The sequence below is a fragment of the Pinus tabuliformis genome, chromosome 8, assembly GCF_031772625.1.
Source record: "Pinus tabuliformis cultivar Carrire ecotype Pingquan chromosome 8, CPIR1, whole genome shotgun sequence".
Classification (NCBI taxonomy): Eukaryota; Viridiplantae; Streptophyta; class Pinopsida; order Pinales; family Pinaceae; genus Pinus; species Pinus tabuliformis.
In genome coordinates this window covers 444889132-444904955 of record NC_142294.1, presented here as the reverse complement: position 1 = coordinate 444904955, position 15824 = coordinate 444889132, and the positions used below count along the sequence as shown (strand labels likewise).

The 15824-nt window shown below is 39.9% G+C and overlaps 1 protein-coding gene across 2 annotated transcripts in view; it reads left to right on the top strand.

Moving 5' to 3' along the window:
• Window positions 1-14923, top strand: part of LOC149235966 (thioredoxin reductase NTRC-like) — a 377594-nt gene extending 362671 nt beyond the window's left edge. For both annotated transcript variants that reach the window (XM_089372292.1, XM_089372293.1), the window contains exons 9-10: window positions 1041-1171; window positions 14758-14923. In XM_089372292.1, coding sequence (XP_089228418.1) covers window positions 1041-1171; window positions 14758-14818 — 192 coding nt within the window. In that variant the 3' untranslated portion in view covers window positions 14819-14923. The remainder of the gene's footprint in view (window positions 1-1040; window positions 1172-14757) is intronic.
• Window positions 14924-15824: the final 901 nt, after the last annotated feature.

Here is a 15824-nt window from a genome sequence, read left to right as displayed (position 1 = left end):
CACCATTGAGCTGTTATTTATTGAAGACCTTGTTGGGTGATATTATCCACAAGTCCCTTAATGGTTCATTTACCTTAGGTAAATACCCTCCAAGGCTTGTTGAGGAAGCCTCCCTTGTGGGCATAACATCCACCACCAAACAACAAGAGAGAGGCCATTGAGGTGATAGTGGTGGATAATCTTGTTGCCAGAACGACCTAGGTTTCCTAGTGAGGCTATGCACTAAGCCTTCTAGATTTTGCGGTAACCAAACAAACATGTCGCTCAAGTCACTGCAAGACGAATCCACAACTCTATCACAATATATACTATGTATGGCAAACAAATAGTTTCTATCCAAAGTGTTGACAAACTTAGAGCTCTTTTTGAACCCAATGTGCAGTTCTAATATATGCTTGTGATTGTTTGCCAATTCTGTAAACAAAGTCCTTCAAGGTAACTATAATGGTCACTTCTCTGATGCATATATTTATAGTATTTTCTTGGCTATTGGAATTTAGTTTTCCTTTTCCATGGTTTGGACAAGAAATTCGAGAAGCATGTTATGAACAATTTGTAGCATGTAATCGATAAGATAATTCATAACCATTATTCCAAATAAGTTAATTTATGAAATATACTGATGGATTACATGCATTTGTATTATAGTGTGAACAAAGTAGATATATTAACAACCAACTCCATTGTAATATCATTAAGTATGACTATTCTGAATCATTTGATTAAGAAGATCAGGTATTTGGCAAATAGTCTTCGACATTGGTTCATCCTTTTGAATTGTTTTTTTTTTACACGCATTATGAGATATTTAAATCCTCCCTAAATTTTCTTTATAAACATGAAAGTAATAGTTTTGCATCAGCACTTTGATTTGGTGAAAGTGGTATGCATTCCAACTTGAATTCTGCACATTTTCATTCATAAAATATGGCCATGTTGGCACTTATGCATCAAATAATAAAATCTATGTGATATCAGTAGTTATATAGCAAATTTTTATTTTTAGAATCTAGATGGTAACATAAGCTATTTCTTAGTAGGTGATTGATGAATTTGAGAAGAGTATACACTTCGTTGAGATTGATATAGAAGAGGATCCTGAAATTGCTGAGGCAGCAGGGATAATGGGAACACCGTATGTCCAATTCTTCAAGAACAAAGAAAAGCTGAAGTAAGTGAATTAGTGTAGATTTCTTATAGTTTATTTTGGATTTTTGAGTTAGATCAATTGTTTGGACTTAATGTAAACAACACGTTCACAATCTAAAAATAACATTTTTTTCCCATTTATCTATCCTCTTGAAACTTTTGATGAATTCATTTTTCTTTTTCCATTATTCCCAAAAAAAACGAGACATATTTTCATGGGTACTTTTTTCTTGCCTCAGTTGTACTTGTATCTGTTGTATATGCATCATAATGCCTTCCTTTGGAAAGGAAAATAACCATACCCTTCCATTGGGAATGAAAGGTTTTTACTGTTATTGTAGCTGTAGTGCAAAATGTTATTATCCTTATCGCACATATATTGTACCCTTATGAATCACTAATATACTTATGAAATATATGTTTTAGGAAAGCCAACTTGTATTTATGTTGAGTGTCTAGAATAAAGACAAGTGTGAAATTCAGGTGTGATGAGGATAAAAACATTTTAGGTTAAAGTATGGGTGCATTGTAAATTAAAGGTAACTATTATTGTAGTTGTAGTTCAATATGTTTGTATCCATATCGCACCCAATTTGTACCTGTTATCACAAAATGTCGTATTTAGTGGAACATTAGAAGTGTTGCTGCTGTCACTTAGAGAACTATTCCCTTGTTTTAACGATGAACCACACTGGTTGGTTCGAAACGCGTCGACAAATGATATTTCATGTGATTTTCGCCGAAGAATCTTTCTTAACTTGATATGGATCACAGAAGCCTAAACTCAACTATTCCCTTGTTTTACCATGAAAAATAAGTCCAACACAAGGGAGGTTTCCCTAGTAGAACCTAGTTTTCTTAAGGCAAGACAAGTCAAGTACTAGGTTGCCTATGTAACTAGCCAAATTACCATCAAAGAATTATGACATGTGAGTTATAGAATAGGTAGTTAATCAAAGTAAATTTCAGATTTTAGGGTTTGTTCACTTTAGGTCTGTTTTAGAGGGCTTATAAAGTGCTTGTTTTAATGCAATATTATCCACAAACTGTGCAAATGTGAAAATTACTAAAGGCTGGTGTAAAACCTGCATAAAAGATAAGAAATCACAGCACCAAGCAAGTTATAACAGAAATATATTTCAGCCACTCAAATTCCTTATAAGAGTGGAATGTAGGGCTACAACAAGGAATAAAACTAGGGTTTCAAATAAATTTTTAATTTTGAAATTTTGAGAACATGCAACAGCTAGAAAAGACCAGGATGCCCAGCCCTAAGATGCTGTAACAAAACAAGCTCAGATCGCTTTGGAAGGATGATGTCAGCCCTATTTAGGGATGTTCTATCACAACAAATCCTATATTTTGTGTTTAAGTGATTTATAGAGGCAAACCCAAGAGTTTTGTTCATAAACACCCACCCAAGACAACCCTACAAGCAATTCGGCCCTAGAAAAGCCCTAGCAGCTTCCCTTAAAAAGGCTAGGAGATATAAAAGAAGGAATTTTTTTGATTTTGATGATTATCTTGATCAACAAAACCTTGGCCAATGCCTAAGCCTACTTGGGCAAACTTCAAAGGAGAATGAAAATTGTTTGGAGCAAGTGGGGGGTGGGGGGCAGGGAGGGGTTATATTTTCCTCTTGTAAAATGCTAACTATTTCTCTCTCTCTCTCTCTCTCTCTCTCTATATATATATATATATATATATATATTTTTTTTTTTTTTTTTTTGGCTTTTGTTGTGAGGGAAGAAATTAAATAGAAGATGCATACTAGGAGTTTTATGGTTTCAAGGAAGAATATCTTTAACATGAAAATTTTTACCAATATCTTCAATAAGCAATATGCCTTTAGTCATGGAACATTCAAATATCCTAGCATTAATTCATTCACATGCAAAATAATGAAAAATCAACATTAAACTTACAAAACCTTCCAAGAAAAAGCCTTCCCAAAAAGATGTCTTCAATGCAACAATCAATCTCCAATAGCAAGATGCTCCATGAAATCACATTTTTACCATGTAGCGAAAAGAATAAGGCAATTTGTGTTAGTTTTTTGTAGCATCGGATAGGTGTTGTAGTCTTGACTTTGGTTAGAGAAGCTAAGGAACATGAAATCTCTAGAACCCAGAAAATGTTCGTGAGAAAACACCCAGAAACAACTTGATTAAATGAATTGATCAATAATTTAAAAATGTCTTAAGTTAGGGAAATTGATTAATTAAAGGAAATTAATTGAGAAAAGTGAGAACGCCCTAGAAACTCACACGGATTGCATTTGAGATGATCTTAGCCGTTGATGGGGATCTAATCATGGTCATTGGTGCGCCAACGAGAGATTATAAGAGCAAGACGATGGGGATGGAGAAAATATACCAGTGGTGCAAGTTCCTTCGCAGATCGAGCTACCCTATTTTAGAGATCGCGCATGGGAGAGAAGTTCGAGCTAGAAGGAATGCAACAGTAGAGCAAAGTAGCAGCAGAAATTTTGGAGGAGATTTCCAGTTTCAGAAGAGGCAATTGAGAGGAGATCGAGTTATTCCATAAGAGGCTACATAGGGGCTTGTGTAGAGCCTCAAGAAGACAGTTCGATTCAGTTGGAGGAGAGATCAATTCAGTAGCTGAGTGTCAGGGAAATTCTTCTAGGGGGGCAATGAATCTTTCTCAGTGGAAGAGACAGTCAACAGTGGTAGATTGCATCTATTCTAGGCAGTGCGAGTTTTAACCTGCACAGAGGTTGACGTAGAGACAATTTGGAGTTGATTGTGTGGCGAGATCTTCGACAAATCTTTCTTTTTATTTCATCCTCCTTGTGTGTCCGGAGAAGAAGAAGAAGAAGGGGAAGAACCAGGACGTGGCAGCTTCAGCAGAGATTGAGGACTTTGCTGGTCGTTTTGACCGAGAGTTTGCGTTCACTACGTGTGAGTCCTCTACTGCAGGATCACCTGCCACACAGGTTCAGAGGGAGCATGCTTTTCCCTCGATTAGCGGAGCATCTACAACATTGTTTTACAACCCGGCCTAGTCAACTCCGAAACGGCCGTTTCGAACCGAGCCAGCACCAAAAACTATGACCCGGCCAGCAACCCGGCTCGGTTGACCGAGTCAACTATGACTCGGCCGAGTCATCCAATGACTCGGCCCAGTCATAGTTGACTCGGTCAACCCGGCCGGGTCCGTATTGACTCGGCCGAGTCAATGAACCTACGACTGGGCAGCGTAAAACATGAAATAAATTCACTTTTTTTGTGATTTTTGGTAAAGTTAAATTCAGTTTATGGATTCCAAAGGGTAATGGTAAATTGTTAAATTCTTTTGGGGTCCATTTCCCCCTCCCAAACCCTATTTAAGATAGCCAAATGCTCTCATTCACTCACAACAGTCTTATGCATTTGAGTGAGAGTCTTCTTTGAGAATTAGTGAGGAGTTCTTGAGCTTGTTTTGGAGCAGCAGTGAGGAGTCTTGGAGGAGCATTGTAGCTGGAGTGAGGAGCTTCTTGGGCAGCCATTTGGAGCAGCATTGGGGAGCTGATTCTTGGAGCAAACTTGAAGAGGCAGTTTGTGCCTGGAGGTATTATTTTCCACCTCTATAAATCTGTTTTTGCTTAGTAAATTTTAGGTGCATATCAAGAAAGCTTAGAGAGTGTTTTTTGTCAAATAAATTAACATTGAATCAATTTTTTTTTTTTTCATTTTCAGATTGTTTTCCTAGTCAAAAAATGGCACCTAAAGCAAAAGATCCTGCTTGGGCATATGTTGAAATGGTTGATAGTCAGATGCATTGCAAGTTTTGCCATAGGAAAATTAAGGAAGGTCCTGGGGGGATTCATAGGCTGAAACAACACTTGGCAGGGATTAAAGGCCAAATTACCGCATGTCCCTCTGATGAAATTGAGGAGATTAGAAAGAATTTGGTGGCCAGCGTTGAAAAATTTAAAGAAGATAAGGCTAGGCAAAAAGAGATACAGGCTGAAATTGGGAGGAAGAGGGAGATACAAAGAATGATGGCTACCAACCCCCACTATGATTTTGAGGGTTCTTCCTCTATCCCTCAAACTGAGGCATCCAACCCTTTCCGTTATGTTCCTCCCTCTTTTGGTTCTGTTCAAGATAAGGGAAAGGGTAGAATGAAGGGTGATCTGACTATCAAAAGTTATTTCACTCCCTCCTTTCCATCAGATGCACATGGTCCTGAAGCTAGTAAAGGTCAAATTCAGCCCACTTTAGACGACCATTGGAAGAAAGAATTGAGGGAGACTGCTTGTGACTACATAGCTAGATGGTGGTATGATGCTGATATCCCCTTTAATGCTGTTCGTTCACCATATTATGAGCCTATGTTTGATGCCATACATGCTGCTGGAAAAGGCTTCAAAGGCCCTACTATGCAAGAGCTAAGGGGGTTTCTTTTGCAGAAAGAAATTCAATCCATTAATGAGTATTTGCAAGAGTTCAGGGACTCATGGGCAAGAACAGGGTGTACCATCATGTCAGATGGATGGACTGATCAAAGAAATCGTACCATCATAAACTTTCTTGTCTTCTGCCCACAGGGAACCATGTTTTTAAAATCAGTTGATGCATCTGATAAGGTAAAAGATGGCCACTTGTTGTTTCAGCTATTGGATGAGGTTATTGAGGATGTGGGGGTGGCTAATGTTGTTCAAATCATCACAGACAATGCCTCTAACTATGTTCTTGCTGGTAAACTGTTAGAGGAAAAACACAAGACCATCTTTTGGACCCCATGCGCTGCACATTGTATAGACCTCATGCTTGAGGATATTGGAAAATTAGATTGGGTCAGAAACACTGTAGATAATGCCAAAAGCATAACAAAATTTATCTACAATCATACACTGGTTTTGAGTCTCATGAGGAAACACACTGGAGGCAAGGATATTATTAGGCCTGCCATCACTAGATTTGCTACACATTTTTTGACATTGCAATCTATGCTTTCCCAACATAGAAACTTGCAAAAGATGTTTTCCAGTGATGAATGAGGCAATTGGTCTAACAAACCAGAAGACAGAGAATTGAAAAGGAAAGTCCATGATGAAACTTTTTGGAGAAAGGCAGCAGAGATTGTGAAGCTTGCTGAGCCACTAGTTAAGGTGTTGTGGTTGGTGGATGGGGAAAGGTTGGCTATGGGCTTCATTTATGAGGCTATGGATCAAGCAAAGGAGCAAATAAAGACAGCATACAAGGATAGAGTGGCAAAGTATGGGCCCATTTGGGCAATCATTGATGAAAGATGGAACAATCAACTCCATCGCCCTATACATGTAGCTGGGTATTTTTTGAACCCACGGTATCATTATAAAGCTAAGGAGTCAGGAGCTTTGAGGGGGGAGGTCAGAGATGGACTGGTTGATTGCATTGAACGCATGATCCCATCGGAGTCTGATCAGCTGCAGATACATCAACAGGTCACATCCTTCAGCAATGCAACAGGTACCTTTGGGAAGAACCTAGCAAAGATTGCAAGAGAAGCAGATGAGCCAGGTAAACAAAAATTTCAATTTTCAATTTCTTAATGGTTTTACAGTTTTACTTTTTTTATTAAAGACTAAAGTTTGTTAAATCATTTATAATTTGAAAGTTAGATATGATTTGTAATTTTGTTGAGCTTCAGCCTTCATCTAACTCATAATTCATTACACTCCTGTGTTTTTTGCAGCACAATGGTGGGAGGCCTTTGGTGGCCAGTGCCCTCAATTGCAAAAGTTTGCAATTCGTATTTTGAGTCAAACTTGCAGTGCATCTGGGTGTGAGCGCAATTGGTTTGTCTTTGAGAGGATTCACACAAAGAAGAGAAACCGTTTGGAGCAAAAACGGTTGAATGATCTAGTTTTTGTCCAATACAACCTTCGGCTCAGACGGAACCAATTGTTGAACAAAAGACCTGATTAAGATCCCATTGTGTTGGAAGACATTGATCCAACATCAGATTGGGTAGTGGAGAGTCGTGCACCAGAGTTTGATCCTGATGAGGATCTTGATGAACTTGAATTGGAACATCAACTTCAGCCTGTTCAGTTGAATGCAGATCCCGATCCACCAGCCTCAGTCTCACAGCCAGCAAGGAGTAGGACTCCAGTTGTAGGTGCTTCCTCTACTCAGCCACGACAGAAGCGCAGCCGCATATCTACTCTATCTCAGCTTGCATCTGCTGCACAGCCTGCTAGTGGTACTGGCACCACTTCTACAGTTGCAGTTGGAGACGATGATGATGAGGAGGCATGGGGCCCCTTGTCTGACTCTGATGATGATGATCCAGAGATTGGTCGAGATGATCTTGGCTCCTCTGGCAGCAGCTACTAGCCAGTAGTACTAGTATTGGAGTCTGGTCACCATCACAGTTTACTTTTGTTGTAGAGGCCATTTCTGGCCTCCTTGGTTATTTGTATTTTGTTTTGAGTCTTTGATCATGTATGACAGTTGACTATGTATTGCCATTGGGTACCATTTTGATATAATGGATTGGTTCATGAGCCTACTTTGATCATATGTTGTCTTCCATCTATATTATAATGTTGTGTTTGGAAACATGAATGAAAATCTTTAAAATTATGTTTAAAATATTTAAAATTATGTTTTTTTATAAAAAAAGAAATATTTAATGTATTTTTTACAACGACCGAGTCATTGAAATCGAGCCGGCCGAGTCATTACCGAGTCGGAGTTGGAGTTGGAGTCGTAAAACATTGATCTACAGGTATCTGGTATGTGGACAGTGGGGCTTCACGTCACATAACAGGAGTCCGTGAGTACTTCTCAGAGCTTTCAGAGAGTGGCACTGATATCAAGGTAGTACTCGGTGATGACAGAGTTGTTAGAGCAGTCGGGGTGGGACAGTGACATTTCAGAGGGAGTCCAAACCTCCCTTGAAGGTGTCAGAGGTTCTTTATGTGCCAGGGATGAGGAAGAACCTCATATCCGTCTCAGCTTTGGAGGACAGAGGATATGAGGTACTGTTCAGGGGAGGACAGGTGTTGATGTATCTCAGGGGCACTCCAGCTGATTCAGCTAGAGTGATAGGTCTACGCCATGCAAAGGTGTACAAGTTTGCATTCCAGCCCCTTTTGGCATTGAGCAGTAGTACCGACAGCAGAGCTAGCAGTTCTGAGCTGTGTGAGATTTGGCACCGCAGGATGGGACATATGTATCATGGAGCCTTGAGGAAATTGCGGGAGATCACTACAGGTGTGCCAAATTTCAGTACTGATCACTTTGATACTTGCAGAGGTTGTGCGATGGGCAAGTTTGCCAAATCCCCTTTTCCCAGCAGTGACAACAGAGCGATGGGGATACTTGATTTGATTCATTCTGATGTGAGCGGTCGGATGTCTCATGTTTCCTTGAGTGGATATGAGTACTATGTCTTATTCATTGATGATCACTCCAGGAGGACTTGGATTTATTTCTTGAAGACCAAGAGTGAGGTCTTCAAGCGGTTTCAGGAGTTCAGAGCTCTTGTGGAGACTCAGACAGGTCGAAAGATCAAGTCCCTGAGGTCGGACAATGGAGGAGAGTACACCCGTGGAGAGTTTGTTGACTATTGTGCGGAGGCAGGCATTAGGAGGGAGTTCGCTGTTCCTTACAACCCCCAGCAGAACGGAGTTGCAGAGAGGAAGAAAAGATCCATCATAGGGGCTGCCAAAGCCATGTTACATGATCAGGGGTTGCCATTGTTCTTGTGGGCAGAAGCCTGCAACACAACTGTTTACTTGCAGAACAGGAGTCTGCATCGTGCCTTGGGGCACATGACTCCGGAGGAGGCTTTCTCTGGGAAGAAGCCTGATATTGGTCATCTTCATATCTTTGGATGCATAACATACTCCTATATACCCAAGGAGAAGAGGACCAAACTAGAGCCCACCGCAGAGAAGGGTATCTTTGTGGGCTACAGTGAGACCTCAAAGGCCTTTCGGATTTACATTCCTGCACAGAGGAGAGTTGTTGTCAGACGGGATGTGAAGTTCGAGGAGGACAGGGCCTTTAGGAGGTCACGGGAGTTAGAGTATCTGGATCAGCCAGACCCTCAGCAGCAGTTGAGTCAGTTGCAGGGATCCAGTGGGCAGGGATCAGGAGGATCAGGAGGTACATCTATGAGGATGTCAGGTCCGTCAGTGAGCAGTGGCTCATCGAGCCAGAGGGGTGGTGCTCCGGGCAGCTTGCAGAGCAGTTCACAGAGCAGTTCACTAGGGAGTGCACTGATGGACAGTTCACACGGTACCTCAGCTTCTACAGGTTCAGGTGCAGGCAGGAGGACAGCAGACAGACAGTCAGGAGTTCAGGCTACTGATGATGATGAGGAGGAGGAGTTTCATTCTCCAGTGGGAGAAGTGCGCTCAGGGAAGAGGAAGCCCAAGTGGCTTCAGGACACCTTGAGAGATGCCACATCTGTTGATGAGCCGAAGAGGTCGGTCAGAGAGAGTAGACCACCTGAGAGGTTTTGTAGCTATATGGCGATGGTTACCAGCAGCCTTGACTCTGAGCCTTCTAGCTATGAGGAGGCAGCTAGCCAATAGGTCTGGAGAGAGGCCATGCAGGAGGAGTATTCTTCTATCATGAAGAATGATGTTTGGGAGGTGGTGCCGAGGCCTGAGGGCAAATCCGTGGTTAATTCCAGATGGCTTTACAAGGTAAAGCATGCTGCAGATGGCAGCATTGAGAAATTCAAAGCGAGGTTTGTGGCTAGAGGGTTCTCCCAGGTAGAGGGAGTTGATTATGAGGAGACCTTCGCTCCCGTGGCTCGATATACTTCGATCCGCTCCATTATATCGATAGCAGCAGAGATGGGTTGGAAGATCCACTAGATGGATGTGAAGACCGCATTTCTCAATGGCTTCATACAGGAGGAGGTGTACATTGAGCGGCCACAGGGCTTTGAGGTGCATGGGAAGGAGTCCCATGTGTGCAGATTGAAGAAGGCCCTTTATGGCCTGAAGCAAGCTCCCAGAGCTTGGTACTCCAAGATAGATGCATACTTGCACGGGATGGGTTTCACAAAGAGTGAGGCAGATCCGAACCTTTACTTTATTGTGATTGGTGAGGAGCCTCTCATTCTGGTGCTGTATGTGGATGACTTGATCATTACAGGTGCAGAGAGACTCATAAAGCACTGCAAGAGAGATCTTGCGGCAGAGTTTGATATGAAGGACATCGGCTTGATGCATTACTTTTTGGGTTTGGAGGTGTGGCAGGAGGAGGGGCATTTCTTCCTGGGGCAGGGGAAGTATATTGTGGACATTCTTAGCAGATTCCACATGGAGGATTGTAGACCCATGTCGACACCGATGATCACCAACTGGAAGAAGCTTCATGCTTCGGATTCCGAGTTGGTGGATCCCACATTGTATAGGCAGCTGATTGGTTCCTTGATGTATTTGGTCAACACTAGACCAGATATCTGTTTTGCAGTCAACACGATGAGTCAGTTTATGTGTGAGCCTAGGAAGGTTCACTGGGTGGCTGCAAAACACATTTTGCGGTACTTGCAGGGGACAGTGGATTATGGTCTGGACTACAGGCAGGGATATGGAGTGAGATTGGCAGGATACACTGATTCTGATTGGGCAGGTTGTGCTTCTGATAGGAAGAGCACTTCAGGGTGCTGTTTTGGGTTGGGTTCAGCAGTAGTGTCATGGTTCAGCCGGAAGCAGCAGTCAGTAGCACTGAGTTCAGCGGAAGCAGAGTATATGGCAGCCAGTCTAGCTAGTTGTGAGGCTATCTGGCTTCGCAAGATGTTGTTTGGCTTATTTGGTCAGCCGTTGAGACCTTTAGTGATTTACTGTGATAATCAGAGTTGCATTAAACTCACGGAGAATCCGGTATTTCATGACAGGTCAAAGCATATCGGGATCAGATATCATTTCATCAGAGACTATGTTCAGAAGGGAGCTGCGAAGCTTGAGTATATTTCCACTGATGACCAGGTTGCAGATATCCTTACCAAAGCCTTACCACGGGGCAAGCATGTCTACTTCAGAGACAAGATGGGTGTGGTGAGGAACACCTTCCTCGGTAAGAGGGAGTGTTGAAATTTGGTACCGGAGGACAGGTGGTTCCCTTAGGCTTTGATCTTTGGCCTAGGGAAAAGTGTCCAAAAGAATTTAATTTTTCTCCTAAAGTGACTTTATAATTTTATAAAATTAAATCTAATTTAAAAGTGACTTTAAGTGATAAAGTTACTAAGTGTAATTTTAAAGTAACTTTTATAAAGTCAATGAAAAATTAGAAAGGAAAAGTGACTTTGGAAATAAATGACTAAGTGGGTCTTTATTAAAGTGGGGTGAATTAAAAAATAGAAAGTGAGATTTAAATGAGCATTTAATCTCAACCATTGATCTAAATCTATTTCAGCCATTGGATTTAGAGATCACCCAAAAGTCACTTGGATCACCCAAAAGTCACTTGGAGTTATATTAAAGGAGGAAAATGAGGAAAAGGTCATTCATTCTTTCATGAGCAGATTGAGAGAAGGAGAGCAAGAGAGCAAGAGAGATTTCTGAGCAGGGAGGAGAAGGAGACAGCAGCTTGGCACACATTCCAAGGCAGCAGTTGAGCAGATTTGTACAGCTGATTCAGCACATAGTGAAAGGCTGATTTTTGCACAAAAATCGAGGAGCAGTTTGCTGATTTTTCTGCACACAAAACGGAGGTCGTACAGCATTTATTGCTGTCCTGTTTGCTGTAATTTCCAGATTGCTGTGAGGCACGGGAAAGGAGATAAGTTGTAAATTTGCTTGTTGAATAATTCTCACTGTAAAAAGGCAATTTTCAGAAATAAAGAGCTCTCAAACTGGTTTTCCCCAAGAGTTGTAGGGGGTTTTTCCAAGGTCAAGTTGACCAAAAATATCAGTGTTTTAATGTGTTTTAATGGCTGTTTTTGATTGCTGATTTTTAATTCTGCAATTTCCAGCATTCTGAAAAATTTCCAAAATTTGTGTTTTCAGCAATATTTATTTTTTTCAGTCTGTTAAATGTATGGTTATGGGAATGGGCATTTAACTACATGAGAGAAATAAGGAGAAACTGAAAACCGGGGTGGGAAAACAGAGATTTCTATACTAGTTAGGGACAAGGCTCACAAGGAGGATGAAATAAAAGGAAAGATTTGTCGAAGATTAAGGGCTTCATATGTGGTGAGTTTGGTCACTACAGTACCTAGTGTCTGAAGAAGAAGATGGACAAGAAGGAGAAGCAGTAGTAGGTAGTAGCTTTGATAGATATCGATAGTTTGTCTTCTAGGTTGGAGGACGAATTTGCTTTGTATGCAGCTATACCTCTAGGAGAGAGGTGGGGAGACTTTGAGCTCTAGTCCCAGAGTTGCAAAGATTTGGGCAGGGCCCAAGGAGGTTAGCATCGGACAGGTGTTTCTTCACTAGATCATTACCCTTGCTATAGGGGCCCACAGTATTTAGCAGCAGATGGATCAATGTCGGCATGGCGCAGTCAGATCTTGAGGGACAATCGTAGAGCTAGTTGCAGTCAGATGTTGAGGGGCGTAGTACCAGTCGGGGCGTAAACAATTACTCAGTGGACAATGCAAAGGCTAGTAGCAGTAAGAGTCTGAGATAGTTGCAGAACTAGTGCAGGGGCACAACAAATTTGAGTTTGGTTCTCAATTTTAGTAGTTACAACAACAACAACAACAACAACATGAGATCAGTTGCAGTGCAAAGCAGTGTTGGCAGTAGTACAAGAGTATAGTGCAGTGTAAGAAGAAACGAAAATGCTATATGGTTCAATCGAAGTTTGCACAGTAGTTGGTGGAGAATGGTAGATCATCACAGTTGTTAGACATCAACATCATGAGGGAAGATGTTATGGGAGAGAACACCTTCCTCGCTAAGAGGGAGTGTTTGTTTTTTGTAGCATCGGACATGTGTTCTATTCTCGACTTTGGTTGGAGAAGCTAAGGAACATGAGATCTCCAAAACCCGGAAAATGTTTTGGGAGAAAACACCCAAAAACAACTCAATTGAATTAATTGCTCGATAATTAAAAAATGCCTAAGTCTAACTTAGGGAAATCGATTAGTTAAAGTCAATTAATTGAGAAAAGTGATAATGCTCTAGAAACTCACACGGATTGAGTTGGAGATGGTCTTAGCCATTGATGGGGATTTAATCATGGTCGTTGGTGTTCCAACAAAAGATTATAAGAGTAGGACAATGGGGATGGACATCTAGGGTTTCTATTATTGTTATATTTGTTTTCAACCATTGAAAATTGTTGTAATTTCTACTCTTGTTTACTCATTGATCAGCCCCAATTTTACAGTTGTTTATCATAAAATCTGGGGTTGTTTTTTTATTGTTGTTTTAAAACTTGAGATTGTATCCTAGGCCAACAATAGGAATATAATAAACCTAATCAATAGACCAAAAACTTGACTAAGAAAATTTATAATGGAAATGAAGCTAAAATTGATTTGCAATGCACTACATTCGAAGGTGCAATCAGGAAAATTTATTAGTGAATACTTGTTTTAATATTTCCCTCGTTGCACCAAGAGTGATGCACTCACTTTGCCATCCAAGGTTCCCCTTTTAAGGGCTTTTGTGAAAGAGAAATGTTGATTTAGAGATAACCATCTTCAGTAGCCTTTCTTTTCTTGTGAAACAGAAATGTTGATTTAGAGATAACCATCTTCAGTAGCCTTTCTTTTCTGGATATGTATTTTCTTGCATAAAAGTGATTTACCAATTGAATGACAATGCTGCTCAATGATTTCAAATGAGACCTTGTACCCTGATCCATACATGATTTTGATACGGAGGAGATGCTAACATGACCTACACATACCTCATGAATTCCCCATAGTGGAAATCACTTCCGAATCTATTCTTGAATCTTTACCCATATGGCAAATCCACAATAATGCAATTGACAGGATGCTTTTGCTACTATAAGCAAAATGCCTTCTAGAGGTCACAAGAATGTGGTTTTTGATGACTTCTATACCTCTTTTTTTCCTTTTGCTTGAATTTAGAGCTGTCTTTCTGCCAAATGCAAGATTTCTTTTTATAATGATAACAATGAGATTGCAACCACATAAACAGGGAGATTTCTCATTCTGTTGGAAATCAAAAGGTATATCAAAGACCTTTTTACACGAACTGTAGTTACTGAAGAATCCATAAGTATTATTTTGTCTTTCCCGTTATGCTGTTGAGCTGATTCATTTTACTTTGTTCAAATATTCCTTATTTATTTTAGCTAGCAAATTTCAACGTACAAATGATAGAAGAATTCGTGTCTCTAATATATATATATATATTTTTTTCACCCATGTTGTTGGGGTATTTCATCTTAGTTTTATGCACATTACTTATTTGTTTTATCCAGCAAATTTCAATTTTAAAAGCTTTTAACATATTTATGATATCATTTTTGGCACTATTTTTCTCCTTTATCTCACAATACTTACGAACTTTTATTAAGATACTGCTCTCGTGATCGCCTCCTTTTGATAAGATGTTGTATGAGCAATTGTCAAGTTTATGAAGCTAAATTCCTTTCGTCTATGCTTACATTTTATCACGTGTTACATGTAGTTGTGATCACGTAAAATTGATCCTTTATTGGCATACAGGGACATCCCTGGAGTTAAGATGAAGAGAGAATACCGAGAATTCATCACGGCAAATACATGACAGTGAACAGTTAAGAGAGTATTCCAATATCCGTTTATGTGGAGTTATTCATGCGATGTATTCTTTTATATATTTGTAACATCAAATGTTTATAATTCTGTGTCATTTTGCAGTTGATACCTCATATGGAATCATATGGAAGTGTATTTGGTATTTCCGAGAGTTTGTTTTGATGTACACTTCCCCAAATTAGAAATTTCCATGCATTATTTTTCCGAAGGGATTGTGCATCGAAAACCAATTATTTGTTGGGGTCGCTAATTCGATCAGTCCCCAAAAAGGAGTGTGAGTTTTGTATGTACTACCGTGTATTACCATCTAACCTCCATTTTATATAAATCCCAGTAAACAATAACAAAAAAAAAAGACGGAGAAAATGAGAGTCGCAACAAAAATGTATTCATGATGCATGAGCACCCAAAAAAAAATGTCTTTAATGTTTTTCCATTATCATTTAATTGTTATAAATACCGATAGATATCGAGGTCAGCTAGTGGTAGCTATGTTACTAAAATGCAAATTGTGAGATGAGATGAGAAAATGTATTAAAACAAGAAACAAATTCTCCGGGTTTGTGATAAGAAACATTTAAAAAAAACATGTATACAGGAGTATTTTTTTTTTTTTTTAATAAGTATCAACACTTATCAAACCATTTAAATTTCTATTAATAAGAGATCACATTCATAAATGAATTTGGACCATCCACAAAAATATGATTCTATTCATAATAGAAAGTTTACAACAATGTAAATACCAAAATTGTTATCTAATTCACTTTATAAATAGACTATCATTCAGATTCTACAACATTTGATGGCATTTTCTAAGTGAAAGAGCCCCCAGGATTAACTCAATTGCTTGAACCATTTGCTCAAATTTAGTCAAGTTCGTTGGGTTATGAGTTGCTATTATGGTTGGTAGTTGAGCCATGCTCCATTCAAATATTTTTGGGGAGGAGGAAAGGAACATTGTGCTGCCAAACCTCTGACCTGGGCTTGCTTAC